Source organism: Nothobranchius furzeri, chromosome 18 (genome assembly GCF_043380555.1).
Source record: "Nothobranchius furzeri strain GRZ-AD chromosome 18, NfurGRZ-RIMD1, whole genome shotgun sequence".
NCBI classification, from domain to species: domain Eukaryota; kingdom Metazoa; phylum Chordata; class Actinopteri; order Cyprinodontiformes; family Nothobranchiidae; genus Nothobranchius; species Nothobranchius furzeri.
Window position 1 is genome coordinate 24,349,888 of NC_091758.1, and position 27,839 is coordinate 24,377,726.

Below are 27,839 nucleotides of genomic sequence, written 5' to 3' on the forward strand. Positions count from 1 at the left end.
ACAACCAAAGGGATGCTGCTTCCTCCTCCTCCTCCTCAGCTCCAACTTGCTGTCCAACAGGTTGCTCTGTCAATATTTGAGACAGGCTAAAAAAAAATATACAGACCGCGTAATCACACACCCTGTCCATTATCTCAGAAAAAGAGGTGAAATTTTCATTTGCTTCAGAACATTTCTCATCAGGAACAGCTCAGTCCTGGACTTTTTGTTTCAGAGGCCTACTGGGATAATTACAGGTGAGACACGGAGGAGATAGAGGCCAGCAGCGCAGAGAGGAAGAGGTAAACACACAAATGACATCTGTGGTTGATGACTTGTGTTGGTTCTTGAGGACCACAAGAACAGAGGTTGATTAGCTCCAACTATTAGGAGTCAAAAACTAAGACAATCATGGACGACTAGCTTAAATGGAACAAAAAAAAGGTCACATTTAAGTCACATTTTAGGGAGCCTTCCATTGTGTCACAGTGTGAACCTTGCTTAGTTGCAGTTTTTAGAATTATTTCGCCATCTAGTGGTAAAACAAAGGCAACAAAGCCAAACTAATCTTAAATAAAAATATTTAAAACTCATACACATTCATGTGATTACATTAGTTTAAGACATACATGTGTGTGCATAGATAAAAGACTATATATACAGGAAACAGGTCCAATTATTACAATAGCAGCTTGAAATTACATCCACAATGTGAAGATATGAGGAAAATCACTCAGATGAAGTAGAAATTAGCACATTCAATGATGCTCAATATATTTTTACACAAATCTGAGCACCAAATAGACAGGAAACATATGAAAATTACAAATATTACAAAATATAAGCAGCATTTAAGTCTTCCACCAGGGATGTCTTAATATGCAAGTTTCCTTTTGCCTAAATGAACTGAATAATTTAATACAGTCATGTAGTTTGTGCGTGGTTGTGCTGAATGAATTTATATATATATATATATATATATATATATATATATATATATATATTAAACAGACATGGGAATTATACTGTGCTCTTATTCCAAGAAGCGATATCCATGAAACATTTAAGGAAAAGGGAGCGTCCTCCTGTTAGGAAATGTCCGATTTAATGCAGAAAAAAGAAATTCATTGAGTTGCAACGAACGTCTTTTTCACACAAGACTTCAATCAATCTCTTCCTCTTATTTGGACATGTCCTCATCCTCTTCTTCTTGTTCTGGCAGGCAGCTGGGACACGGCTCCATGGTGACAGTGACACCCATACCGCTGAATCCAATGGGCATGTCGGTGATGTAAGTCCATTCATTTCTTTCAGGACAGTAGCACTCGACACTGGACAGAAAACCGTGCTGATTGTAACCTCCTAGAATAAAAACAGAGTAGGAACCATTAGGGAGCTGAACGACATCTACACGAGACCCTCTCATCATCCGTCAGAACTTTATTAACAGTGTCAGAACTGACCGAAGACATAGATGCGCCCCGTGTGGACTGTGACTCCATGTGCGCTGCGGCAGTGCTGCATGGAGGCTCTGGGCTCCCAAATGTTCTTCACAGTATTGTAACGCTCCACTGTGCACAGCTGGCTCCGCCCATCATAGCCTCCGATTGCGTACAGGTAAGAGTGCACGCTCACAAGTCCTGCAAAAACAAACAGATGAGTGTTCTAGAGCAGTGGTTCCTAACCTGGGGGTCCCAACCCCCACAAGGGGGCGCCAAAGCCTCCCGGTGGGTCGCCAGGACCTCTCCACTTTAAGGGGTTAAAACTTCATTTATTACTTGTTTATAGCCTACATTTTGCTCACTTTTTTTTCATGAGTGAAAAGTTTACTGATATTAAGACAGGAAATAATTAGTACAGAAAATGTAACACACTTTTAAGAACATTTTGCTCAGCTCACTGTTTTATTTTGAAGTGTCAAAAGTTCATTAAAGATAGGACTGGTTGATTAATCACAGCCTTTACAGTAAATAATCTAGTATAAACAGTAATATACACATTTAAGTACATTTTGCTCAGTGTATTTTTTATGTGTCAAACGTTTATTAAAAGGAATGATTGATTTATCAGTGTTTACAAGAAACAATGTGTTCAGAAAAGTAATACAAACTGTCAAGCACATTATGCTCTGTTTGGTTTTGTTAATGACTTTGTTCTGTACTGGAGCCTACTATTACTGTTATCTGTTAAATCAAAGCATATTAAAATGTGCTTGAACCATTTTATCATTTCTTAATAATGTTTGTACTGGAAGAGAGAATGGGAGGGGGTCGTCAAAAATTTTACTGGTAAAAAACGGGGTCCCTTGGGAAAAAGGTTGGGAACCACTGTTCTAGAGAAAGGATTCAGGGCTTTAAGTTACGTTTCTGCTGCAGTAAAACAATTTCTGAGGAGTTTTAATAAGATAACGGCTAGTTAGCAAGGCTGCAGCATTTTAGAGATCTCCAATCTTAAAAATATCATGTTTCGTGCAAATGGAAAAACATTTCCCCAGCACTATAGTTTTGTAAAAGGTAATATAAATTTAAAGGTTTGTAAATCAGAATTACTCTTTTTAGTTATTTAGGAAAGGGGAAAAGTTCATTTCTGTCCCTGCTTGGACATTTAGAAAGATTTAAATCTGCACAAAAGGCAGCTTTTGCATGAAAATAATTAGTTTTCTTTTCACATGAAGACGCTCACCCAGTCCGCTGCGTATGGTGCTCATGGGAGCTACTTGGTGCCACGTGTTGGTGTCATGCTGGTATTTCTCAGCGGTGTTCCAGCGGGTCTGTCCGTCATATCCCCCCACCACATACAGACACCCCCCGCTCACTGCCACACCAGCCCCCAGACGAGCCACCGACATGGGACAGACAAAAGACCAGCGATTGGACTCTGGATCCCACCTGCAGGACAAACACAAGTCACTCTCTGATGACTATTTCTAATATAATAACATCAATTAATGAAAGTTAATTAGCGTTTCTGTGCTGCAGACACTAAAGTGATGTGGAGAGGTGTGCCGGTGAGCAACAACCTTCTCAATCAACAAGAGCCAGTCACCTTTGAGTGGATTAGTCTAAGCCAACAACCACGCTGGGCAAATATTAACAAGCTTTATTTAAAGCCAGGGATGTTGTAACAGACAGACGAGCATGCTGTCCTGAACACCTCATCAGAGAACACTTCTGCACCATCTTCTCTAAAAAATACTTAAAGAAAAGAAAAATATCCTGAAGATTTGTCTGGATAGTGTTACACTAATCTCACCACAGGAGAAAGAAATACCAAGCTTTTATCTACCAGCCTAAAATATTAAATACATGCACTGTTTAACACATCAGATTCAGTTTTCTGTAAAGTGGTTTTCGCCCCACTCACAGTACAGAAACCTCTCTCTTCAAACAGCTCAAATCCTTCAGATCAGACCCCTCCCCAGTTGTCAAAGGTGTGCCACAAGGTTCTGTCTTGGGACCCCTTCTCTTCGTTACCTCCTTCAACTTGGTCATATCTTAACGCCCAGCTTTACTTTTGTTGTTGGTTTTATTGCTGTAAAGTGTCCTTGTGTTCCTTGAAAGGTGCTTTTAAATAAAAAGAATTACTATTATTGTCATCATCATTATTGTTATTACTATTATTATTAATAATAATATTATTATGGTTATTATCATTTTCACATTTGTTTTTAGTTTCACCTGCAAATTAAAACCTTATGATTCAATCTGTGGGGAAAAAGCTCTTTCGTTCTGTTTCAGGAAGTGGAAGCGAGCAGGAGGGGTGGACAGTAGAACATGACACAAATGGGAAATGGCCTGTATTTTAAATAGCACCTTCTAGAGTCCTGGAACCCCTAAGACACTTTACAACACAGTCAGTCAGTCAGTCAGTCTCCCATTCACACACACACACACACACACACACACACACACACACATTCACACTCTGGTGGTGATGAGTTGCATTGTAGCCACAGCTGTCCTGGGGCGCACTGACAGAGGCGAGTCTGCCGTACACGGGTGCCGCTGGTCCCTCTGACCACCACCAGCAGGCAAGATGGGTTGAGTGTCTTGCCCAAGGACACAACGACAGTGACAAACTGAGCAGGGCTCGAACCTGCAAACTTCCGATTACGGGGTGAGCACTTAACTCCTGTGCCACCGTTGCCCAAGTGCTATTTTCTGATATTTTGACATCTCATCTCTGATTGGCTAACAGCAAGGCAACTCTTTATTTTTTTTTCATATTTCAAAAATAACAAGGACCTCCTGCATGATGCTCGCAATTGTTTAAAGTTTTTTTTTCTGCCAACAAAAACTATTTTATTGTTTGAAACTTATCTGATGTTTCAGTTTGCACAGTAACTTTAGCTTTTACCATTTTCTAACTTTTAATTAGGAGACTATCAGCAGGTGATTCTGCTGTGATTTGCATGTTTTTGAACGGTGCAAAAAAATAAATAAAAAAAATAAAAAATCCTAATTTTATAGATAAAACCAAAATTAAGGTCACATTTAATGCAGGTTTTCGTTTAATTGTCATTTTTTGATAAACATTTTGTTAGTAAATGATCAAAATTAAACCATGTCAACAACGAAAAGTAGGATATAAAAGCATTCCCATCAAGATTCCTGGGATTCCTGTCCCAACATGTTTTGAAAGAGTGCATGCAGTTTGATGAGCCTGCTAATGCGGCTAACGCCTTTACTGGCGGGTATTTGTGTAATCCCTCTCAACCTCCCTCAGGCGTATTTAAGTTTTCAAACAGAAAAAAAGATGGCTGCATTAATCCAGGTAAATAAAACTTTAGCTGTCTCACCTCTCCACCGTGTTGTGATGCACGGAGTCCTGAGAGCCACCGACAGCGTAGATGCAGCCGTCCACCACGCCCACTCCCACCCGGTTCCTGGGGGTGTTGAGGGAAGCCCGCTGGCTCCACTGGTTGGTCATGGGGTTGTAGCAGCACAGAGAGCTGGAATCAGTGTTACTTTGTAACGACAGATTCCTGCCTCCCACCTGCAATTACGCACAAACACTAAAATCAGCTGACTCAGGACGAAGTGGACTAACAAAATAAAAGAATTTCTATTCCTTAGCTGGTATGAAATTTCTGAATCAACCTACAGTGTAGATGAGTCCGAACAGCGTACAGGCTCCGAGACCGCTGCATGGCGTTCCCATGCTGGCTAGTTTTAGCCAAACACTCCTTTTGGGATCAAATGCCTGCATTGTGGACAGGGAATGCTGCCTGTATCTGATCAGAAAAAAAAAGGCTCAAATGAATTTGAGGTACAGCCTGAAATTTTGTCTTGCAGGTGCGGAAATGTGACTTCAAACCTCACATATAATGTGGAAAATAAATAGCTTTAGGGAGAAAAAAAACACGTCGGCACCCAATGTAACTATTCTTTAAACAGCTTCAACCCAGACATATATTTTTTTCTGTGCTTTATTCCTTTTGCCTGATTTTTTCTTACATTTGAAGGTGAAAATTTTGACCCAAATATATCATAATTAGCACTGTCAAGAAATTTAAAAAGTAGAGATTAATTAATTATGGTCTGAAACTAATTAATCTAATTAATGTCTTTTTAAATCTCAGATACATTTCTGATAAAAACACTTATCTTGAGGTATTTTGACTTAAAGTCATGATGTCACTGTGGCAGACATTAGGCTTCATGAAGTCATTAACTGTGTTTAACAGACTAGAATAGAAGCAGTCCCAGACACTTACATTCTAATCCCAAATGCATCCGTTACTTTGACAAGCAAGTTGGATATTGCTGCTTCTTTTTTGTCAATCTCCAATAATTAGAAAATAAAAGTAAAACATCAGGAACCTCATTTATAAAGTTTGCTGACGCACAAAACAGGGTCTGAAAAATACGTACATCAGTGGTGAAATTAAGCTACATTTACAGACTTGTTGAGCCACACACACGCGCGCGCGCGCACACACACACACACATAGCCATCTACCCAGTCTCTGAATAGAGAATAAAAACGAGGACCTGGATGAAAACATGATTTCTAAACTCACCGCTCCTCTACTATCACGGAAGCCCACGTGCAGAAACATTAACTTTTAGATTATAGACTAAACACAATTAAAAACACATCAGACTGAATATGACTGCAATTACTGAATTACTTAACCAAATAATTTGACACCCCTAATGATGATATTAACTCCGTTTGCTTTTGACCTTTGAGAGAACATCTTGTCTGTTTAGGAAAGCTGTTTGGCTGCATGAATTCATTTACTTTTCATATTAAATTAAACAGTAAAACTTAAAACTTGTCATTTCATTTGTCATAAATCCTAATAAAGCATTATTAATTGCACTGATTAAAGCTGCTGATAAACTGTGTTTTAAAAAAATACATATTTTGATAAAGTTTCGTAATTATTGATTTTTCTAATTTTGAGGCTGCATCGCCCCTTTTGATTGACTGAATGTTCAAAATAAGAATCCGCACACCTCAATCTGCGATGTAGGAGTTTATTGGTTAAGCTTTCGGTCAGAGACCTGATGAAGGTCATCACAATTCCTGATGAAGGTCATCGCAGATTGAAGTGTGCGGATTCTTTTTTTGTTTATTCCACTTTTTGATCCAGCACCTTTCCCAGACAAGCGGTGACTCCTTCTAATGTGAGTGACTGAATGTTAAAATACTGATTCGATTTTGCATCATTATTAATTCTGTTCAATGCTGACCTGTTATAATTTAAACAAATCCTACCTAAAACATTGGTCTACCAACTGAGAAAGGGAACTATTTGAGTCAAGCTGTGTTTTCCAGCAGCTAGTGTGTTAGTGACACATTGCTTGGTGTGTGTGTGTGTGTGTGTGTGTGTGTGTGTGTGTGTGTGTGTGTGTGCGTGCGTGCATGCGTGTGTCTGTGTCTGCTCTGTCTTCTCGATCCCCAGTGAGTCGTGGAGGATGGCTGCTTATACTGAGCCAGGATTCTCTGGAGGTTTCTTCCTGTTAAAAGGGAGTTTTCCTCTCCACTGTCACTATATGCTTACTTAGTATAAGGATTGCTGTATAGTCACTGACACTAGTCAGTGACTCGATGCAATTTGCTGGGTTCCTTATATAGGAAACATTATTTCTGATTGGCTTAATGAACTGACCGGAATTGGAATGTTTATTATGTGAAGTGCCTTGAGACGACTCTTGTCGTGATTTGGCGCTATATAAATAAACTTGAATTGAATTGAATAGTGGTGTTAAACTTTAAACTGTGACATATTTACAGCAGCTGGGGTGCTTTTATATGACTTACAAGTAAAAAAAACAGGGGACAGTGCAGGAGAAAAATGCATAAGTAGAACGAAACCCAAATGTTAATAAAACATTTATTAAATAAATGTAAAATTTGCTCCTGAAAGCACCAGTGTAGTGTGTGACCAGCCACTGGGTGGCAGACTGGGTCACTTTCTTGTCCGTCTGACTAAACCCATCTGACTGACCTTAATAGTTTGCTGGGATCTACCTAACAACTCAAACGTTTATCCATTGCTAAGGCAACAGGAGTTTTGTACCCGCCAGCCACGTAGATGAGTTGGGCTCCTCGGATTGGTGGAGGAGGAAGTTTCATCAGAGTCATTTCCTGGAAGATTTTGGACAAGAAGTCCTTACAGGAATTGGCCTGGAGTTAAAGAAAAGGAGGAAGAGTTGTGAAGAGTTCTTCTGTCAACCATTCAAGCAGGAGTCAGACGGGGTTTACCTTGCTGAGGATGGGGCAGGACAGAAGCTGATTCTTTAGAAATTTCGGAGGCAGCGCGTAAATATGAACGGCATTCAGGAGGGCGTGTAGATACTGGGCTCGGCTCTCCATGTCGGAGTGGACCCAGTCCGTGCAGGCCTTATACACCTGATCACCAGGTCAGTTTTTATCACTCAGTCGGGGTTTACTGCAGGACAATGTTATTTATGATGATTGCTCATACCTCAGACTCACAGAGCACCTTGATGCTGTCCTGACTGATGAGCTCCAGCAGCTGGCAGTGAGACAAGCTAAAGAACTCGTCCACTTTGGTCACCTGAAGAGATGAAAGATACAGAAAGGTTGCAGCATGCAGATTCTTATGCATGAAATCTAGCTAGATTGAAATGTAATTTCATGTTTTATCATTTGAATGAATAAAAACATATCATCTATCCAAATCTGTTAAAAATATGCAATGCTCTGCGGGATCTTCGTAAACTAACTTTTTTAGCTGTGTGGTCTTTTTAAGGTTGTAATTTGGTGGGAAAATATTTTCAGTTGTTTGTGTTTGTAATGTGAGATGCTGCAGCAAACACAGAATGACTTGACTCAGAACCTAAAGAGAGCCAAGTGTTGCACATTGAAATTGTGGCATCCTTGTGCACCTCACCTCACTGAAGTGTGAGTTGATGTATGTTCGGCACGTCTTGTGCAGTTCTGAGCATCCGATTTCCTCCGCGAAGCGGGCGATGCCGATGACGTTAGCTGGCTCCAGGTGCTTGGTGAGAAAATCACAACAAGCTTTGGCCACATCCTCCATCTGAAATCTTGCACGGTGGGAAAAGAAACAGCGTCGTGACAAATGAAGACTCTGAACTTCCACCTGTTTTCAATGACTCCTGATTTTCCTCCCCTGCTGTTTAAACACGCTCACCTCATGGCAGCCAAAAGAAGATGCAACACACACTTCTCTCCCACGGTGATGCGGGCGGTGTAGGCGAAGTCGATCAGTCTTCCCACCACCTCGGGGCATACGTCACGCAGAGTGACCTCAGAGGCGCTGCACTCTTTGAAGCCCCTGGTGAACATGGCTCTGAAATAGGCGCTACATGAGGCCAGCACCACTTTGTGAACCTGAAAACACACACACACACACACACACACACACACACACACACACACACACACACACACACACACACACACACACACACACACACACACACACACACACACACACACACACACACACACACACACACACACACACACACACACACACACACACACACGACAGTCAAAAAGATCTTGGCTTTGGCAACGTGGGGCATATAGCAAGTTTTAAATGATCAATCGATACATCAAAACAATATTTTAATGATGAAATATTAAATAAAACTTTGCATTTAATAGTAATCTTGTACAACCTCATCTTATTTTTTACATCTTTTAATTTTATGTGGCAAAAACTAAACCAAATTATTTAAATAATAGTTTATCAGAAACAAAACTACCCAATTTTATATTCATTAGATCATTTCATCGAGTTAACAGCATAAAACATAACCCTAAACCTACAAGAAACCAATTTATTTTACATTTAGGTACTCTCTGGACCACATCATCTGCAAAAAGCAGAGACCCGATCTTCAGGCCACCAAAATGGATGCCCTCAACACCCTGGAAGCACCTAGAAATCCTGTCCATAAAAGTCATGAACAGAATCGCTGACAAAGGGCTGCCTTGGCGGAGTCCAACTCTCACTGGGAACGAGCCCGGCAATGCCGACCAAGCTCTGACATCGGTCATATAGGGATCTAACAGCCCATATCAGAGGGCCCCCTCCATGGTCGAATGCCTTCTCCAAATCCACAAAACACATGTAGATTGGTTGGGCAAACTCCCACGCACCCTCCAGGACAGGACCTTCCTAAGGGTATAGAGCTGGTCCAGTGTTCCACGACCAGGACGAAAACCACATTGCTCCTGAATCTGAGGCTTGACAATCCAACGGTCCCTCCTCTCTAGAACCTCTGAATAGACCTTACCAGGGAGGCTCAGAAGTGTGATCCCCCCGTAGTTGGAACACACCCTAAAGTCCCCCTTTTTAAATGGGGCACCACCACTCAAGTCTTCCAATCCAGTGGAACTGCCCCCGATGTCCAGGAAATATTGCAGAATCGCATCAGCTAACACAACCCTACGGCATCCAGAGCCTTAAGGAACTCCAAACGGATCTCATCCATCTCTGGAGCCTTGCCACTGAGGAGCTTTTTGACAACCTCAGTGACCTCAGTCCCAGAGATTGGAGAGTCCAACCCAAAGTCCCCGGACTCTGCATCCTCACTGGAAGATGTGCCAATAGGATTGAGGAAGTACTACTCCACCCACCGATCCACAATGTCTCGAGTCGAGGTCAGCAGTATAACGTCCTCACTGTAAACAGTGTTGGTGGACCAGAATCTCCTGGAAGCCATGCGGAAGTCTTGCTCCATGGTCTCACTAAACTCCTATGCCAGGGTTTTTGTCTCAGCAACCACCCAAGCCGCTGTTCGCTTGGACTGCAGATACCTATCAGCTGCCTCTAGAGTCCCACAGGCCAAAAAGACCTGATAGGACTCTTTCTTCAGCTTGACAGCATTTCTAACTCAGGGGTTGCCACTACGCTGTTGGCTACCACCCATCACACACTGCACCCGACCCCTTTGGCCCCACCCTCAAGTGGTGAGCCAATGGGAAGGGGGACCCACATTTCCTCTTCAGGCTGTGCCCAGCCGGGCTCCATGTGTGAAAGCCCGGCCACCAGGGGTTCGCCAACATGCCCCACCTCCAGGCCCGGCTCCAGGGGAGCCCCCGTGACCCACGTCTAGGTGAGGGAACACGGTTTCCATGTATATTTTTCTTCATAAAGGGTCTTTGGGCTGCTCTTTGACTGATCCCTCGCCTAGGACCTATTTGCCATGGGTGACCCTACCAGAGGCATAAAGCCTCAGGCAACTTAGCTCCTAGGATCATTGGGACAAAAAAGCAAAATAATGAAGATTGCATTTGAAATAAAAAAAAAATCCAGCTCATGCATTACTGCAATAATGGTGTGCAACCTTTGTTTAGAAAGCATTAAAAGGCTAAAATTAAGGCTGTTACTACTTCTGAAGCTGACAACCAACAACAAGAGGACAGAAATTGGTATTTTATACTATTTTGGTGCAAAAAATATATTTTACTGAGAAAACGAGGAGCTGCGGCCGTATGTCTTGGACACTCGGGTGAAGAGAGGGGCGGAGCTGTCAACTGACCACTACCTGGTGGTGAGTTGGCTCAGAGGGTGGGGGAGGATGCCGGTCAGACCAGGCAGGCCAAAACGTATTGTGAGGGTCTACTGGGAACGTCTGGCAGAGTCTTGTGTCAGAAGGAGCTTCAATTCCCACCTCCGACAGAACTTCCAAAATGTTCCGGGGGAGGCGGGGGACATTGAGTCTGAATGGACCTTGTTCCGTGCCTCCATTGTTGAGGCGGCTGACCGGAGCTGTGGTCACAGGATCGTCGGTGCCTATCGTGGTGGCATCCCCAAAACCTGCTGGTGGACACTGGCGGTTAGGGATGCTGTCAAGCTGAAGAAAGAGTCCCATCAGGTCTTTTTGGCCTGTGGGACTCCAGAGGCAGCTGACGGGTACCGACAGTCCAAGCGGAATGTGGCCCGGGTGGTCACCGAGGCAAAAACCAGGGCATGGGAGGAGTTTGGTGAGATCATGGAGCAAGACTTCCATATGGCTTCAAGGAGATTCTGGTCCACCATCCGGCGCCTCAGGGGGAGAACGCAGTGTGCTACCAACACTATTTATAGTGGGGACTGTGTGCTGCTGACCTCCACTTGGGACGTTGTTGATCGGTGGGCAGAATACTTCGAAGACCTCCTCCAACCCACCGACACGTCTTCCAGTGAGGAAGCAGAGTCTGGGGACTTTGGGTTGGGCTCTCAAATCTCTGGTGCTGAGGTCACTGAGGTGGTTAAAAAGCTCCTCTGTGGCAAGGCTCCAGGGGTGGATGAGATCCGCCCGGAGTTCCTTAAGGCTCTGGATGTTGTGGGGCTGTGTTGGCTGATGCAGCTCTGCAATATCACGTGGACATCGGGGACAGTCCCACTGGACTGGCAGACCGGGGTGGTGGTCCCCTTATTTAAAAAGGGGGACCGCAGGGTGTGTTCCAACTACAGGGGGGATCACACTCCTGAGCCTTCCTGGTAAAGTCTATTCAGGGGTTCTGGAGAGGAGAGTCCGTTGGATTGTTGAACCTCAGATTCAGGAGGAGCAATGTGGTTTTTGTCCTTGCCATGAAACACTGGACCAGCTCTATACCCTTAGGGGAATCCTGGAGGGTGCGTGGGAATTTGCCCAACCAATCTACACATGCTTTGTGGATTTGGAGAAGGCATTTGACCGCGTCCCTCGGGGGGCCCTGTGGGGGGGTACTCTGGGAGTATGGGGTACCAGGTCTAGGGATGGGTACCTTTGACATTTGAATCGATCCGGTACTAATTCCCGGTACCTACGAATCGATACCGGTACTTAACGGTACCAATTTTCGATACTTTTTAGTGTTTATTATTTTAATTCTCTTTTATAATTAAATATATATTTTTCTCAATATATAACAATATTTGATAAATATCATGATAAATAACATTCAACTGTTTGTATTTTAACATCGTCCTTGTAGTTTTATAAGCTGATAATCAAACTGAAGCTTTACTGTGAACTAAATTTACTGTGTATCTTCATTCCTTTTGCCGTCTTTTTTCATTTGATTTTTCCTACTGGGAAGTTAGAATTTCCGAGGAGAAAGCAAACTCACCATTAGCTGATAACAACGGTGGCAATGGAAGCTAACATCAAGCTAACGTTATCTTAAACAGTTTATTTAACTGCTGGAGCAGATTAAAACGATGATGCCTCACACTTTGATCGTTGTCGCTGGTTTAATCTTCACCCAATCACCCGTCGCATTTAGTAAAGTGAAGCCAAACTTTAGAGCGCGTTCATGTTCTTCTAGCCGGAAATTCGAAGTTCCGAGGAGAAAGCGAACGCACCATTAGCGAAACGGAAGCTAACATATCAAGGTAATGCTATCTTAAACATTTTATTTACCTACCGGAGCAGATTAAGATGAGGATGTCTCACTTAGATCGTTGTCTGTCGCTGGTTTCATCACCCAGTTAACCATCACATTTAGTGAAGTGGACCCAAGCGTTAGCGTGCGTTCTTTCTACCATGCTGCTCTGTTTACAACTTGCTCGCAGGGACCGACGACATAACGCTCTTGCGCATGCGCAGCTGTCTTGGCAAGTTCTCGTTATGAAGGACGGGTACCGAAACGAGGCACCGTTTCAAATGACGTGAATCGGTGCTCGGTCGGTACTATGGAATTCGGTCGGTACCTTAAAAAGTACCGAATTCGGTACCCATCCCTAACCAGGTCCTCTGATACGGGCTGTTAGGTTCCTGTGTGACCGGTGTCAAGAGGTTGGTCTGCATTGCCAGCAGGAAATCCGGCTTGTTCCCAGTGAGAGTTGGACTCCGCCAAGCCTGCCCTTTGTCACCGATTCTGTTTATAACCTTTATGGGCAGGATTTCTAGGTGCAGCCAAGGTGTGGAGGGCATCCGTTTTGGTGGCCTGAGGATCAGGTCTCTGCTTTTTACAGATGATGTGGTCCTGTTGGCTTCATCAGAACGTGATCTTCAGCTTTCGCTGAAGTGGTTTACAGCCGAGTGTGAAGCAGCTGGGATGAGAATCAGCTCCTCTAAATCTGAGACCATGGTCAGGGATGAGGTCCTGTCTCAAGTGGAGGAGTTTAAGTATCTCGGGGTACACGAGTGAAGGAAAGTTGGAGTGTGAGATCGATAGGCGGATTGGTGCTGCATCTGTAGTGATGCAGGCGTTGTGCCGTTCTGTCATGGTGAAGAGAGAGCTGAGTCAGAAGGCAAAGCTCTCGATTTACCAGTCGATCTATGTTCCTACCCTCACCTATGGTCATGAGCTTTGGGTAGTGACCGAAAGAACGAGATTGCGGATACAAGCGGCAGAAATTAGTTTTCTCCGCAGAGTGGTTGGGCTCTCCCTTAAGCTGGGTGTACACTGTGCGACTTTTTCACTCGTAGCACTCAGCTTCAGCTCAAACTGTATGACTTCCTCGCAGAGCAGATCTCACGAGTCATGTGCTCACACTGCACAACCCAGTTCTCGGATGCGACCTGACTGCTCACACTGTACGTCTGGTAGCAACACGTCGGCCCTAAAAATATGCTAAAAATAGCAGTTTGTACTCAACACGTCAGACTTTTTTGTCTTGTCTTGCCTGTTGTCCTTCGGGAGTGCTGCAGGACACACAGGGATTTATGGGGGTTGGATGAGGAAAACGAAATAAAGAAAGTAAATCTGTGTTTTGTGATCAGTTTAATTTGACATGAACACGACAAACACGCTTTCTTGACAATCTTTGTGACTAAAAAACGTGTAGAAACAAAAACGAACAGCATGTGTTATTAGGGAAATAGCGAGCAGTGTTGATGCAGGATTGCGCATGCGCCGTGAGCGGTTCTGATACTTTTTGGGTCGCAGCTGCTCGCAGCGCCGCTTCAACAGTGCGATACCCTCACGAGGGGCAAGCGAAATTTTAAACACGCCAGAAGTCTGTGCGAGCTCACGACTGCTGATCGGCAGCTGGTCACGTGGTGTTAATCGCCTCTCGTAACCCCCTGTACACTACACGACTGCTCGGCGCAAAACTCGCCCCGATGTTGTGGATTCTGGCACGACTGGAAAATCGGCTCAAAAAAGTGAAAAAGTCGCACAGTGTACGCCCGGCTTTAGAGATAGGGTGAGAAGCTCGGTCTTCTGGGAGGGACTCGGAGTAGATTCGCTGCTGCTCCACATTGAGAGGAGCCAGTTGAGGTGGCTCGGGCATCTGGCCAGGATGCCTCCTGGTGAGGTTTTCCCAGCACGTCCAACCGGGGGGAGGCCTACAGGTAGACCCAGGACACGGTGGAGGGACTGTGTCTCTCATCTGGGCAGGGAACGCCTTGGGATTTCCCCGGAGGAGTTGGCCCAAGTGGCTGGGAAGAGGGAAGTCTGGGCCTCTCGACTTAGGCTACTGCCCCCGCGACCTGACTCCAGATAAGCGGATGAAAATGGATGGATGGATGGATGAATGGATGGATGGACAAGGATATTAAATATAGATATGCAATTCAACTTAGAAGAAAAATAAGTTTGATGAAATAAATGGGCCAATCAAATGCAGCTGTGGCATTGAAGCCGAGTTAAGTGTATATGACGTCACAAGTTAATGTACACCTCATTTTGACCTCCTTCATTTCCGTTCCCAACCATTCTGAAAAGCGTAAACCCATCACTTGTTTTATGGGTTATTATTCATAGATAAGAGGACTAACACTACATTAACACCTACACTGAATTATATTCTAACAAAAAAGCTCAAAAAAGCTTCAGCTCAATTTTAATAGTCGTTACCTTGAAGTTCATGGCCCTGTCCTTGAATGTGACGTGCAACACCAGGTCACACAACAAGTCGAGCCGTCGAAACTCGTCCATGACCAACAGGGACCTGGAAGCGTGGTTCTCCACAGTGTAGTCGAGGTACCCGGACCCACGCATGGAGGGAACGACGATAGCAGAGAAGTCAGAGTCACTCGTGGGGCGCATCTTCCTCTGTCTGCAATGCATGTTTTGTTTTGTTTTTTTTTTTGGGGGGGGGGGGGGGGGGGGGCAAAAGATCCTTTAACAAATCAAGGTGCTTGCTCTTATCTCCCTGTGAGCAGATAATCTGTCACAGAATTGTAAAGCGAGGACTTATCTTTTTCTCTTCATGTTTCAAAAATGAGAGATCTATTCAGTCAGTTGATGAGGGGCATCAACAAAGCATCCCATTAGGGACCACTAAAGGCCGAGCGAGCAGCTCAAAGGAAGAAAAAATACTCAAGTTGAGGTTAAAATGTTGAAAAAAGGTCCCGCATCTTTGTCCAGACAATAAAGCTCCAACATCAGATGGATCTCACAACAAACCATCCGGTTCTGGTTCCAGATCTGAATCCACCACGGTGCCTCACGGGTTTGCAGGCTGAGATTATTCTCCAAGAGACAAAAGGAAAGTGCTTTACAGGTGTGTGTTCGAGCAGGGGTTTACTCTTGTTACGATTCTGTAAAGAGAAAAGAGAGATAGACTTAAGAGATATAAAATATAAGCTACAGTAAATAAATCAGATTTGATTCTTTTTTACATGTTAGTCGCAGGTTCTAGTTTCACTTCCTTGCAGCAAAAATAGAACCGCTGCACTCAGTGCATCACCACAGGAAGCACCCAGAGCCTTCACAGTTATCTCCCTAAATCTCTACAAACAACTGTTGAGATGGTTAGTGTTAAATAACAATGACACATTAGAGGACTTTTTTTAACCAAAAACTTGGTTTATTTTATTCAAAGCCTCAGGAGACAAATTTTAAAGTTATAATTGCTATTTTAAACCGGGTGTAATGAATTTTGTTTTTAGTACAGAATTTTTTTTTTGTTTGAAACAATAATCTGTGAATTCCTTTGAACAAATGACTCCACTTCGTCTCTTTCTCTATAGAAAAGTGACCGCTGTCATTTCACATCCTGAAATTAAACCTTAAATTCAACTTTAAATGAGTCAAATGATGCTAAAACACCACTTTAAAGCTCTTTTGTGCATTTTATTTATTTTTATTTCAGATTGAAGGGCTTCACTAGTTTGCCACCATTTACCATCATAAAATCTGCATTATTTATTTGATTCTTTGTAAATTTGGTGTTCTCTTCATTTTTTGCAACAAAAAAAAACCTACTGAATTATTTGCAATTGTGCAACTGCAAAAGAAATGGCATTCTGCAGGCTTGCAGACACAGTTGCATGGAAGTGCTTCAGCATTCCAGGGTTTTCCCCTTTCAGGAATTATTTATGCTTAATCAGTTACATTGATTGTCTTCCACTGTACTTTGATATATTACAGGCAAGATGTAAAGTTTTAAAGTTTTAGCTAATGTATTTTGATTCAAGCACCACTCAGCATTAGCGTCTAGCATTAAACATTAGACTAAGCATTGGGTCAGCAGTAGCTCAACAGGTTGAGTGGGCTGTCCAGTAATCGGAAGGTTGCAGGTTTGATCCCGGCTACAGACAGAGAATTCTGCTGTTGTGTCCTTGGGCAAGACACTTTACCCACCTTGCCTGCTGGTGGTGGTCAGAGGGACCGGTGGCGCCGGTGCTCGGCAGCCTCGCCTCTGTCAGTGCGCCCCAGGGCAGCTGTGTGTGTGAATGGATGAATGATACACTGTAGTGTAAAGCGCTTTGGAGTCCTTACTCTGAGAGGCGCTATACAAGTGCGGGTCATCATCTGCTTACATACAGATGTGAATCACAGACTGATGCAGAGTTGGTGACATTTTAGCATAAAATGAGAATAATAATTGTAAAACCATGTGTTTAGCTCTGTTGGTCGGCTAGAGGTGGGCGATCATGAACGAACATAATCGTAATCGCAGAAGCTGAGAAGGGCTAAAGGTGCAATATGTCTTCTACCTTTAGATGGTGTCCCCTGACAAGAAACTAGATTCATGCTTTAATTTAGCTTCTAATTTGACTGAGTTCACATTTTTGATTATGAGAAGCAAAGGATCATCGTTGAGCACAAGATATATTTAAAATACCATGAATGCACTCTCAGTTGAATTAACCGTAGGCTGCTCACAGACTTCATCAGGAGACAGAGCAAAGTTTGGGACGAAGTTGTGAAGGCTAATCCAAACTAGATTAATCGGGACAAACTCGAACCTCTTTTAGAAATAAGTGTCTGATATTATTATTCAATTTCCCCTGACTTGAAGATTATTGAATGTTTAGGAAAACATTGAGTTTAAAATTTATAAAAATGCAAAGTTTTTGGATAAGTTTGGTTTTTCTTTAGAAAAGAAGGTTTTAAATCCGTTTCAGAACATCTATGATTTCTGCCGGAAGATAAAGAAAGACACTTTTACGTAAAATCTTGGAATAAACATGGAAGAAAACCACTCAAAACGTAAGATTTTTTTTGCATGTTTCAATGCAGACATCTAAAGGTGGCTCAAAGAGAAAAAAATGCAGCTTTGGAGAATTGCACACCCGAGTCTGCTGTGCTTCTGGCTTTTTCCCATCTCACCCTGAGGCTAGTCAGCCAGATCATATGACCAAAAGCTGTCAGGAGAACAGAAATGGAGGAAAACAACTCAGCAGAGGCGAGCAGAACAAATGCAGGAAGAAAATGAGATCAAATAAGAGAAAGACAGTGATTAATTCAGCAAAAATACAGAGTTTGATGATGATACACAGACATCAGTTAAGATCAGTTTAACAAATTTTGCATAAAAGCAAACAAAGAAGACTGCTTGTTCCTAAAAATAGATGCACACTCTTACATTTGAGTTTTCAGAACAGCAGCAAATCTAAATCAAAGTGTTTCAACTGAAAACAGAGACTCCTTGTAACTTTTTAACTTTGTTGTTGTTTATTTTTCGCCCTGATCTGCTTTGTCGAATTTACATAATAAAATGTATCCGACAGGCAGAAGGAGAGTTAACCATTTACAGATCCGTTCTGCATAAAGGACTAAATCTGCTGACCGCTATGCTCACAACGCGGCACACACACCAGCTTTGTTAGCATAAATCCCGCTGAACGACCATGACTAAACGTCTTTTGGACTGTTTCAAGCCGAGACGTTATCTGACAAATCATTTCTGATTCCGTCTGTCATACGGACAAAAGAACAACAGAAAAGTCAAATAACACCACAGACTGAAGAAGTGTTGCAGCCCTGGAGCTTTTTTTTTTTTTTTAACTTTTTCTGAAATAAAAAATGCAAATGTTGCCAGTTGTGCTGGCCACGCCTGACTGAACACTGCAGTGCTACTAGAATCAGTTCTGACTTAAATACATCAATGATGTTTTATAGGTGTGTGTGTGTGCCGGGGGTGGGGGGGGCGGGGGGTGTGTGTGTGTGACTGCAATAGGTAGATTAAACAACGAGAAACAAAATTACATGTATTTGTTAATTTAAGGCTTAATTCATCATTGATTTTAAATATTTCATTCGACTTAGTTTATTCATGGATGAATTTAACAATAATAATAATAAAAAAAGAATCCTGCAACACTTTGGGGAAAAGACAAGTTCTATAGAGGATTCATGGTAGAAATAACATTTTATCGGTGGTTTTAATCGATTCAAAACAACCATATTGGCCAAACATAAGAGGGGCATCAGCTGCGTTACAAACAACGTGCACAGGTTGAACAGGAGATGATCATCAGAACAATAACACAGAGCTGCATTGTGTTTGTTTTATACTGAAACCTGAAATATTAAAAGTCCAAACTATGCACCTCCCCCCTTAATTAAACTATTAATGAATCCCAAACACATTAGATATTTTATCATACAAATGTGTGGATCGATTCCTTCCATCGGCTATTGTTTCAATGCTATATTTTAAATAAACATTTATTTCTTAATGTTTTAATTGTTTCATTATAACTGGCAGAATTAACGAGGATGTTTCCAGTATGGCTTTTGAATTACCGTAAACAAACAATAACAATCAAATCATTTTTAATAATAATACATCCAGAAGAAAGCATGTTTTTTTTTTAATTTAACAGCAGTATAAATGTTTACGATTATAAAAAGCGCAGCTTAAACACTCTGCAAAACTGTAAGTGCAGAAGAGGAACCGCTGTAGCTGGTTCACTCACCTGCTAGAACCTGCTGTCAGGACTTCCTTCACAACAACAGGACCCAGCGGGACCCGGTTCGATTTCCGGACGGCAGAACGTGAGCTCCTCGAGTCGCAAGTGGAAGCTTTTTGTGGAAAAACCGAGTAACCGAGCTCCTCTCTGTTCGTGGAAAACGTGTCGAGTAGAGATCAACGAGTAGCTGGTTGTGTTTCTGGGCGGAGAGGAGGAGGAGGAGGAGGAGGAGAAAGAAGGGGATTTCTACACCAACATGACTCAGCAACCTTGAGTTGAAAACACTCAGCTGAGTAGCGCGCATGTGCCTTCGAGACAGATTTCAGGGCAAAATTCACATCGCCGTGAATTACGTACATGCGCTTTCTGTTTGCGGAAGCTCACTAGTGCCTCTCTGATGAAAAAAGTGCATTTCATAATTATTGGCCCTTTTCCATCGGAGCTGAGCGACCTATCGTTTTCTGATCGACATTTAAATTTCAAGCAAAGTCAAAGCTGACCTGAGTTTTTTGCAGTGCTCTTGTCTTGACTGACCCAGGATCTGTTCTGTTAATATAATTTAACATTTCCAGGCTTTCACCAGGTTTCAAAGCTTTTTTAACCATTTAAGTGGTAAAAATGGTAAATGGCGTATTTGATATTGCGCCTTCTACAGTCACGACACTGACAGAGGTGAGTTTGCCGCACCAGCAGGCAAGGTGGGTTAAGCATCTTGCCTAAGACACAACAACAGCGATAGACTGAACGGGAACCTGCAACCTTCTGATTAGAGGGTGACAGGGGCGGTTCTAGACCAAATTTTCCAGGGGGGCCACAGTGGGGCCAGTATTTTTTCATGGGGGCGCAAGACAAAAAGGGGAAAAATTAGGGCAATATCAAAATTATTTTTTGTCTCCGCCATATGACTAATTTTGTGCTTGTGCACAATTGGCAAATCAAAAATTTTCCTTTACTTTTTTTCATCTATGATCTTTTAGAGCTGTATTTTACTAAAATAAGATTCAAATAAATTCATAATAAAAGACAATGAACAAGTCAATTATTACAGTGAATGCAGTAATGGTTTACTTGTGAAAGTAAAACTGGCATGTTTTATGGTACTCAGATAACAATTCTGAATGCTTCACCACAACATGAGACTTGAGTAAAAAAAAAATTCTAGTTGATTATTATAGTTTGTGACTTCATTTGAAGATTACATGTACTGTACATATGAAAAATAAACATTCAAACAAATTAAATATGTGCACAATACAATTTCAGACAATTTTCAGACATTTTCAATTTTTGCCTTTCAGACTTTGCAAGTACCAAAAAAAAAACCTCCTCTCTCAGTTGCTTTTTTCCAGTTCCTAAATCCACATGGTGAGTCAAACATACTTCCTGCGGTACTTGGTGGGCTAAAATGTCTGCATGCATTACAATAGTCCATAGTAACAGAATATTCAACCCAAGGATGACTTTCAAACCAGCTTGGCTGAAAGCTGCATCTTCTGTCTCCTATTAATGTCACTGGAAATGTCCTCAAATGATGCTGAGTAGGTGGGTCATCCTTGCACTTGCTGATATCTGAAAGAAAATAAATGTTAGCATGAGGACAAAAGTCATAATTAGTTAATTCAGAGTCTTATTTTATCTATTTATTAAATATAAACAAGAGAAATTTTGGTCCAGAGTCAGCATGCCTCAAATGCATTTTATACACAATATGAGCTGCAATCACAGAGGGGTTTGTTCAACACCCACAAACCTGAGGGTAGTGCACACGGTGCACATGGCAGAAGATGTCCCTCTTCCTCCTCCTCACTCTCAGGGTGGACAGCCTCTGACCTCTCTGGTTCCTCTCCAACCAACTCCTCCTTCTCTCTTTCATCCTGCTTCTCAGCTCCCTCGTGACTTTCATCCTCTCTCTGTCTACGCTGTTCTTTATTAACAGCGGTAAAAAATGACAAAATGCCCCTTTTTCTTTTCATGGTCGCTGATGCTTCCAGTCAGTGCTGCGAGAAATACTGTGATCTAATCTCAACGTGTCTAAGGCTTAAAATGCAGCAACTTCATTTTTATTTTACAGTTAATGTTACAAAGGAAAAACAAATCAGTATTAACTGTGGACAGACTCAGTTAGGAACTTAAAAGTAAATGACAGAAACGCGCGACTATGATCAAAACACTGATGTCAGGAAAATAAACTGTATTGCTTACCTTCGTCTCTTAGCGTCTTTTCCGTTAGTAGTGCTCAAGAATTTCTTCGGGTCCCATTTAAACTATTTTTAATCTTTTATTCAAAAATTCACCGGGTAAACAGTTCTGTCCACAGAGTGTGCAGCACTCTAAAGGCTCCGTGTGAAACGCTGCAGCGCATTAGTTCCCGCCTCCGAGGTAGCGCGGGGGAAAAAAAATCAGATCTCTTCAGCACAGGGGCCGTAACAGGGGCCAGGGCCGGTTCTACAGGGGCCCAGGCGCCTGTGGGCCCCTGTTTAAAACCGCCAATGGAGGGCGAGCACTTAACTCTTTGCCACCATCACAGTATTTATCCTTGTAATACATTGGGCAATAATGGGCTGTCCAGTAATCAGAGGGTTGTAGGGTCGATCCCAGCCATCGGCAGAGAATTGTGTCCTTGGGCGAGACACTTAACCCATTTTGACTGCTGGTGGAGGTCGGAGGCACCAGTGGTGTCTTTGCTCAACAGCCTCACCTCTGTCCGTTGGTGTAAACTGAGGCTACACTGTAGCACATTGTGTGTGAATGGGTGAATGACTGATTGTGTTGTAAAGCGCCTTGGGGGTTCTAGGACTCCAGAAGGTGCTATATCAAATACAGGCCATTTGTAATAATAAACAAAAGAATAAAAGTAAACTAACTGAGCAGAAAAAATATTTTTTCCAAGGAAAATCGATTTATCCTCGTGCGGTATTGGTAAAGAACTAGTGACAAATTAAAGGGGAAGCTTTGGAGAGGTTCAGAAAAGGATTTTATTTACCTCACATTTGACATTTCTTTAATTATTTAATTTCGTTTACCATTTTGACATTTCCTTTTATTTTTTTCATATTTACATCTAATCGTTTTGTTACATTTAATCCTTCTCTGATTTACTTGCATGCTCGAGATTTTAGCTTCAATTTTGACTTGTCAGAAATGTTCTCCGGTCTTTCTTACACCATTCAGGCTGCCGTTAGTTTCACAGTTTGCTATATTAATCACATGCTGGTTTTATGATCATGCATTTATGAACTAATGAGTCACGTTATGGAATGAGAACACACACCCACCAGGATTCAGAACAAGATGAAGTATAGAAAACCTGTTGAGACCGTTTTCCCTAGAGCTTCAGCTGACTAAAGATTCTTCACACAGAACAACAAAGGAACTAACATAAAGCGTTCCCACCTGCCACTGCTTTATTGGCTCTTAATGAAGAATTTGATGCTTCAAACATCAATGTTAATGTGATTGCCAATGTGCTAACATGACAGCATTGCATTTGCTGTGTAATCGTGAATTCAGCTGTTTCTAAAAAAAAGCATTTTAAAGCCATCTATGAAATCTATTTCCTGGCAACATCAGCTCTTCCTGTCAGGAGGGAGTTTAGGCGTTGACATGGATCAGCTTCAAAACGATCCAGAGTCGCTCACTCTGCTGTGCGGTCCTTCAAAGCTTAATGGATCCCTGGTTTAGAATGTCACATTTTGACCACTGAAGCTCAGATGTTGGTAAAGTTTGCCTCTGTCATGCCGGCCTTGTAGAAACATCCTTAAAAGTACATCATCAAACACTAATTGATTCAGTTTGCATGGGAAGGTTACATTTTCTGTGACCTTTATTTCCCTTTAATCATGAGGAAAGAAACTGACGTACATAGTAGTGATGATTGAAAAAATAAGTTCCAATAAAATAAAAAATCCTTGTCAGCTGTTAGAATGAGACAAACTCAAACTCAGTATTTACTAACGAACTTATGAGAACAAGAGCAGTTCCTGAAAAGACCCGTAAAGTTAAAACTGAAAGCAGTTTCCTTATGTTTGACACCAACCGTACACTTAGAAAGCTAGGTACCCAGTTCCTTTATGTTGTATAAAGTTGTTTCCCTGGGTTGTACCGTCAGTTGTGGGGACTGTTAGTGCTCTTGTATTTTTTACACATTGCTCTGGTAGTTTTGTACAAAACAACTTCTATTATAATACCAGTATTATACACTGGTTATTCTAGTTACCTATTTTTGGTCACAGTCTTCCACCAGTAACCAACCTAACCTGCTTTTTGGCACTAGCTGGGAACATAAATTGATCTTTCAGGCTCTCAAAAAAGTACAACGAGGTCCAATCAATCCTAGAAAATACAAAAGTCCATATTATACCATCAAAACCAGAAGCAGTCTCCGTTTATGCCCTTATTTTTGACTTTGACAGAGAAAACAAACTTGACCTGATATGCTTTTGGCTCTAAACTGAAAACGTTTTCTATAAACTTACTGTCGTAGTTTAGAAAATTTTAGTTCTTACAACAAAACCCTGAGGCACTCCAGATGAGTTTTTGCCTTTTGACACAAGATAACCCCGTGGTCTAAATAGTAGTTAAACCAGTTTAAGCCACGTCCTAAGCCCCGCCCAGTTTTTAGTCTTTTGATTAATATGTCATCGTGAACTGTATCAATTACAGGTTTGCAGTCCAGTGAAACTGAGACAGAAACGCTGCTGCTGTCTGAGATTAAACGGATGCTTTTTATAAATACTTCTACAGACTTTACAATCTCAAATCGCTGCTATACTTTAGATTTAATAGTCTGGTGTCCAAATTATTCTTGTCTTGGAGTGGAAAAACACCCAAGAGAGAAAAAAACTGGTATCTGAAATTCACAAATACTTGGAAAAAATGTCAAAGAAGATTTCTCAGAATTTGTTCCACAGTTTCATTTGAACATGCCCAAGATGTTCTGACGGAGTCATCATGATCCACCTCAGGTGTGTCACACCTAACGACATGGGGCACATGGAAACAAAAATGACTCCCAGATAAAACACCATTTTTAAAGTTATTTATAAGGCTTTTCTGTTCTTATCGCTTCATTGTAGGTTGTTAAATCTGTTAAACATCACCGATTACATTAGATACGTGCCTATTCCTGTAATGAAGCTGAAATGTATCTTTTTATTGCAGTTCTTTAAAGAAAATGCTGCTCTCAGTTATGAGCTGCAGATTTTTTCCTTTAAATGCTTAAATACATTAGAACTAAAAAACATGCAGGAAATTTCACGAGGTCTAACAGTAAAAAGAACCCTTTTCAGATATTACAAGCTGTTTTAAGCACAATTCTCTTGTGCAAAGATGAACAATAATTAACAAAATGCTGTAAATAAAGCAAGCGTAAACGTTTAAACTCTTGTTTGATTTTCATGAACCCTCAAACCTTTTTGCAGCTATTTTAAGAGCCAGAATAATATATTTTTGCTCATCCCTTTGTTTTGCATGAGCAGATCAGCATACATTAACCTGCAGGCAGGTTCAGAAAACATGTAAACATTGGAAGAAATTGGATTCATCTGTGCAAATGGAAACACACACCAGCATGTGCTTGAGTGTAAACAATGACAGGTAGCTGAGGATTGCACACAAGTCCATTGTAGCGCTACAAGGAAGAAGAAGCAAAGTGCAACAGCACGGTGACACAGCACTATTGAGTTATGTCAGAGAGACGGGTTCTGGTGATTTCCTGCTTCGCCTCAGCCTCCTCAACCTTTCCTGTCACACTCTGTAAATGTGCTGCCCTCTGCTGCTTCATCACTGCGACACACGACAACAGGACAGCAGCAGATGAGTGAAATGCAATTAATTCATGCAGTCCTGAAGGGTTTTCGTTAACCCTAATGAAGCTAGGGAAATCCTTGTAAATGAAACATCTAAAGGACAAAGTACTTGGAAAATTAACTTTTCAGCAACCTGGAATATGTTTGTTTTATTTAGAATAACAGAGTTAAAAGGCGAGTTATTCTATGTAATTCATCCTGTTTTAAATATATATGTAGCAGGAGAACATGCAAACTCCAGAAAGACTCCAGGCCGTTAAACCAGAAATGGTGCAGCAGCGTTTCCTGTTGCACCATCATGCAGCCTGGATCCTAAAATAACAGCCTTTATCGGACATATTGCCATATTGTAACTTTATATTATTGGGTTATAAATTTTAAAGTAAAACATCATCATTTACAGTCTTCATTCATTAATAATGAATGCTTATTAAAACTATTTGTCAATTATTTTGACGTTATTACAGTCGTACATTATAATGCTTTGAATAAATATTATTTAATTGTTTCATGTTCTGATTTTTAATTGATTTTTATGCACTATGCAAGCTGCCATAAGTCCAGTGTTTTTTTTTTTTTTTTTTTTTTTTTTGCCTTTTGTCTTTAGAAAAACGATGAACACACACAAATGTGCCCCTGCCCCTGCTCTCTCTGCTCAAGCATCTCTCCGTCTCGGTGGCTTCTGGCTCTCGTCTCTAAACCAGTCTGGATGAACACACACAAGATGAACAAATGCAGGAAGAAAAGAAGGTCTGTACAGACTGCAACAGTTTTCCAACCAGAAGGAAATTCTGCCGATCAAAGAAGCTGCATCAGTCAGTGATGTTCCCGTGAGTCCGTAAGCTTCTTTACTCTTCTCTGAGTAAAGGTGGATTTTCTCCTCGGAGAGAGTGAAAAGCTGCCAGATCTGATGAAGATTTACAGTTTATCACATTAGTGTTTAATCTTCAAAAGTAGAGGAGCCATCAAACCAGATCCTGTCATTCTGAGTTTAACCACCACTTTTCTTCATTCCTTGATGCTCATTAGCAACAACACGCTGGGTCAAGATGGGAGGAGGCAGAAGAAGAAGGAAAATAAGGGCCAAGAGAGATAGAGTGAGAGCACAGTTGATGTACATCTGTCATGCATTATTGCGGCGAATGCCAGTGCTGTTATCCTGGCTTTAGAAACTATGTGGGGAGGGGGTCGATGGGTCCTTCGCAGAGCCCAGTCTAATGCCTCCTCCTGTCTGCTGCTCCTTTTAATGGCTGTAAACACACACACACACACACACACACACACACACACACACACACACACACACACACACACACACACACACACACACACACACACACACACACACACATGAATTCCTCAGGAAGGAGTCAGCCCTCTTCATTCCTCTGGACACGACTTTTCCTTAACAAGGTACTGATGGTCTTGACCTCCTCTTCAAACAAACCCTTCCCTTCAATCAGCGAGGATTGTGGAGCTGGGGCTCAGCCGAGGCCTGTGGGTATTACAGAGGAAACATCTTGATTCTTCTTGATTACTCCCTCCTTCCCTCAGCCTGTCTGTCCATCTGTCTGTCTGTCTCCAGTCCCCCTCTTCCTGCCCCTGCTCTCTCTGCTCAAGCATCTCTCCGTCTCGGTGGCTTCTGGCTCTCGTCTCTAAACCAGTCTGGAGGTTTTTTTGTCTCTCTGCTCTTCTCTCTCTCTGATCCTTCACTCTGTTGCTATTTTTAGCTGATCAGCTTCCTTTCTTGCCAGAACGCAATGACTAATAAATCCTTCAATTAGGAAAGAAGTTAGGCACAAACTTTTAAACGGCCAATCCTTACAGTAACTGGTTCCGTTACTGGGTAAATGCAGCCTCATCGAAGACACTTTTTTAGTCAAATGAAATGCATTTGGATAAATATTCTGTTATCAATCAGTTAGTTATAGCTCTGGGGCCTTTTTGGTGTTTAAGGTCCCACAGCGTAGTCTCAACCCATAGTTTGGGAACCATTTGAAGAAGACTAAAGATGGTCTTCAGTAGCGTGTGAAACTCAAGCTGATTTGAAAGACAAACAAGGGAATTAAACCATCCTGAACTTTGTTAAAACCAATATATTTTTCTTGTTTTTTATGTCTTTCTAAATTGTTGAATCAGAATCTGCAGAGGATCTCTTCACAGGTCAACATTTAACTGCTGTTTTTTAAATAATTGCTTGAAGTTTTTGTTATTTTAAAATCATTTGAAAGTTTATGGACAACTATCATCTTACCTGTCTTAGATAGCTCTTTGAACAACCTCAGTTTGGAGAATCAGAGAAGCATTCTGACTGGATCGACTAACCAGTTATTCCCAGTATGGGTGTAAGAAAATATTGAGAGACTGAAACATAGCAATATTTCTTGTTATGACACTGATTCGATTTTGAAACAGTTCGTCAATTTTTTTTTGAAAATGTACACGTAAACATTTACTGTATTCATTTTGTGTGGGGTGCAATTTAAACGCCGACTGGCAGGTGGCAGCAGTTTTTACCGTCATCATTCTGATGGAACAA

General features: G+C 41.8%; 1 protein-coding gene and 1 long non-coding RNA gene across 4 annotated transcripts; one reads left to right on the forward strand and one right to left on the reverse strand.

Moving 5' to 3' along the window:
• Positions 1-543: 543 nt before the first annotated feature.
• keap1a (kelch-like ECH-associated protein 1a) lies at positions 544-19,692 on the reverse strand. Of its 3 annotated transcripts, none has more exons than XM_070547196.1 (12): positions 19,500-19,692; positions 15,205-15,890; positions 8,612-8,811; positions 8,348-8,504; positions 7,919-8,011; positions 7,696-7,842; positions 7,511-7,617; positions 5,083-5,212; positions 4,778-4,974; positions 2,662-2,867; positions 1,443-1,619; positions 544-1,341 (listed from the first exon to the last, which is right to left on the reverse strand). In XM_070547196.1, the coding sequence occupies exons 2-12, from the start codon at positions 15,415-15,417 to the stop codon at positions 1,160-1,162; spliced, it is 1,809 nt and encodes a 602-aa protein (XP_070403297.1). In that variant the 5' UTR covers positions 15,418-15,890; positions 19,500-19,692; the 3' UTR covers positions 544-1,159. The 3 variants fall into 3 exon arrangements, with proteins under 3 accessions (XP_070403297.1, XP_070403298.1, XP_070403299.1); XM_070547197.1 differs by lacking the exon at positions 19,500-19,692 and adding an exon at positions 15,972-19,468; XM_070547198.1 differs by lacking the exon at positions 19,500-19,692 and having other exon boundaries at positions 8,348-8,497; positions 15,205-15,341.
• Positions 19,693-19,858: 166 nt separating this feature from the next.
• On the forward strand, positions 19,859-27,444 carry LOC139063945 (uncharacterized). The gene is made up of 3 exons (XR_011517270.1): positions 19,859-20,165; positions 20,792-20,858; positions 25,908-27,444. It is a non-coding gene; the product is annotated as an uncharacterized lncRNA (long non-coding RNA).
• Positions 27,445-27,839: the final 395 nt, after the last annotated feature.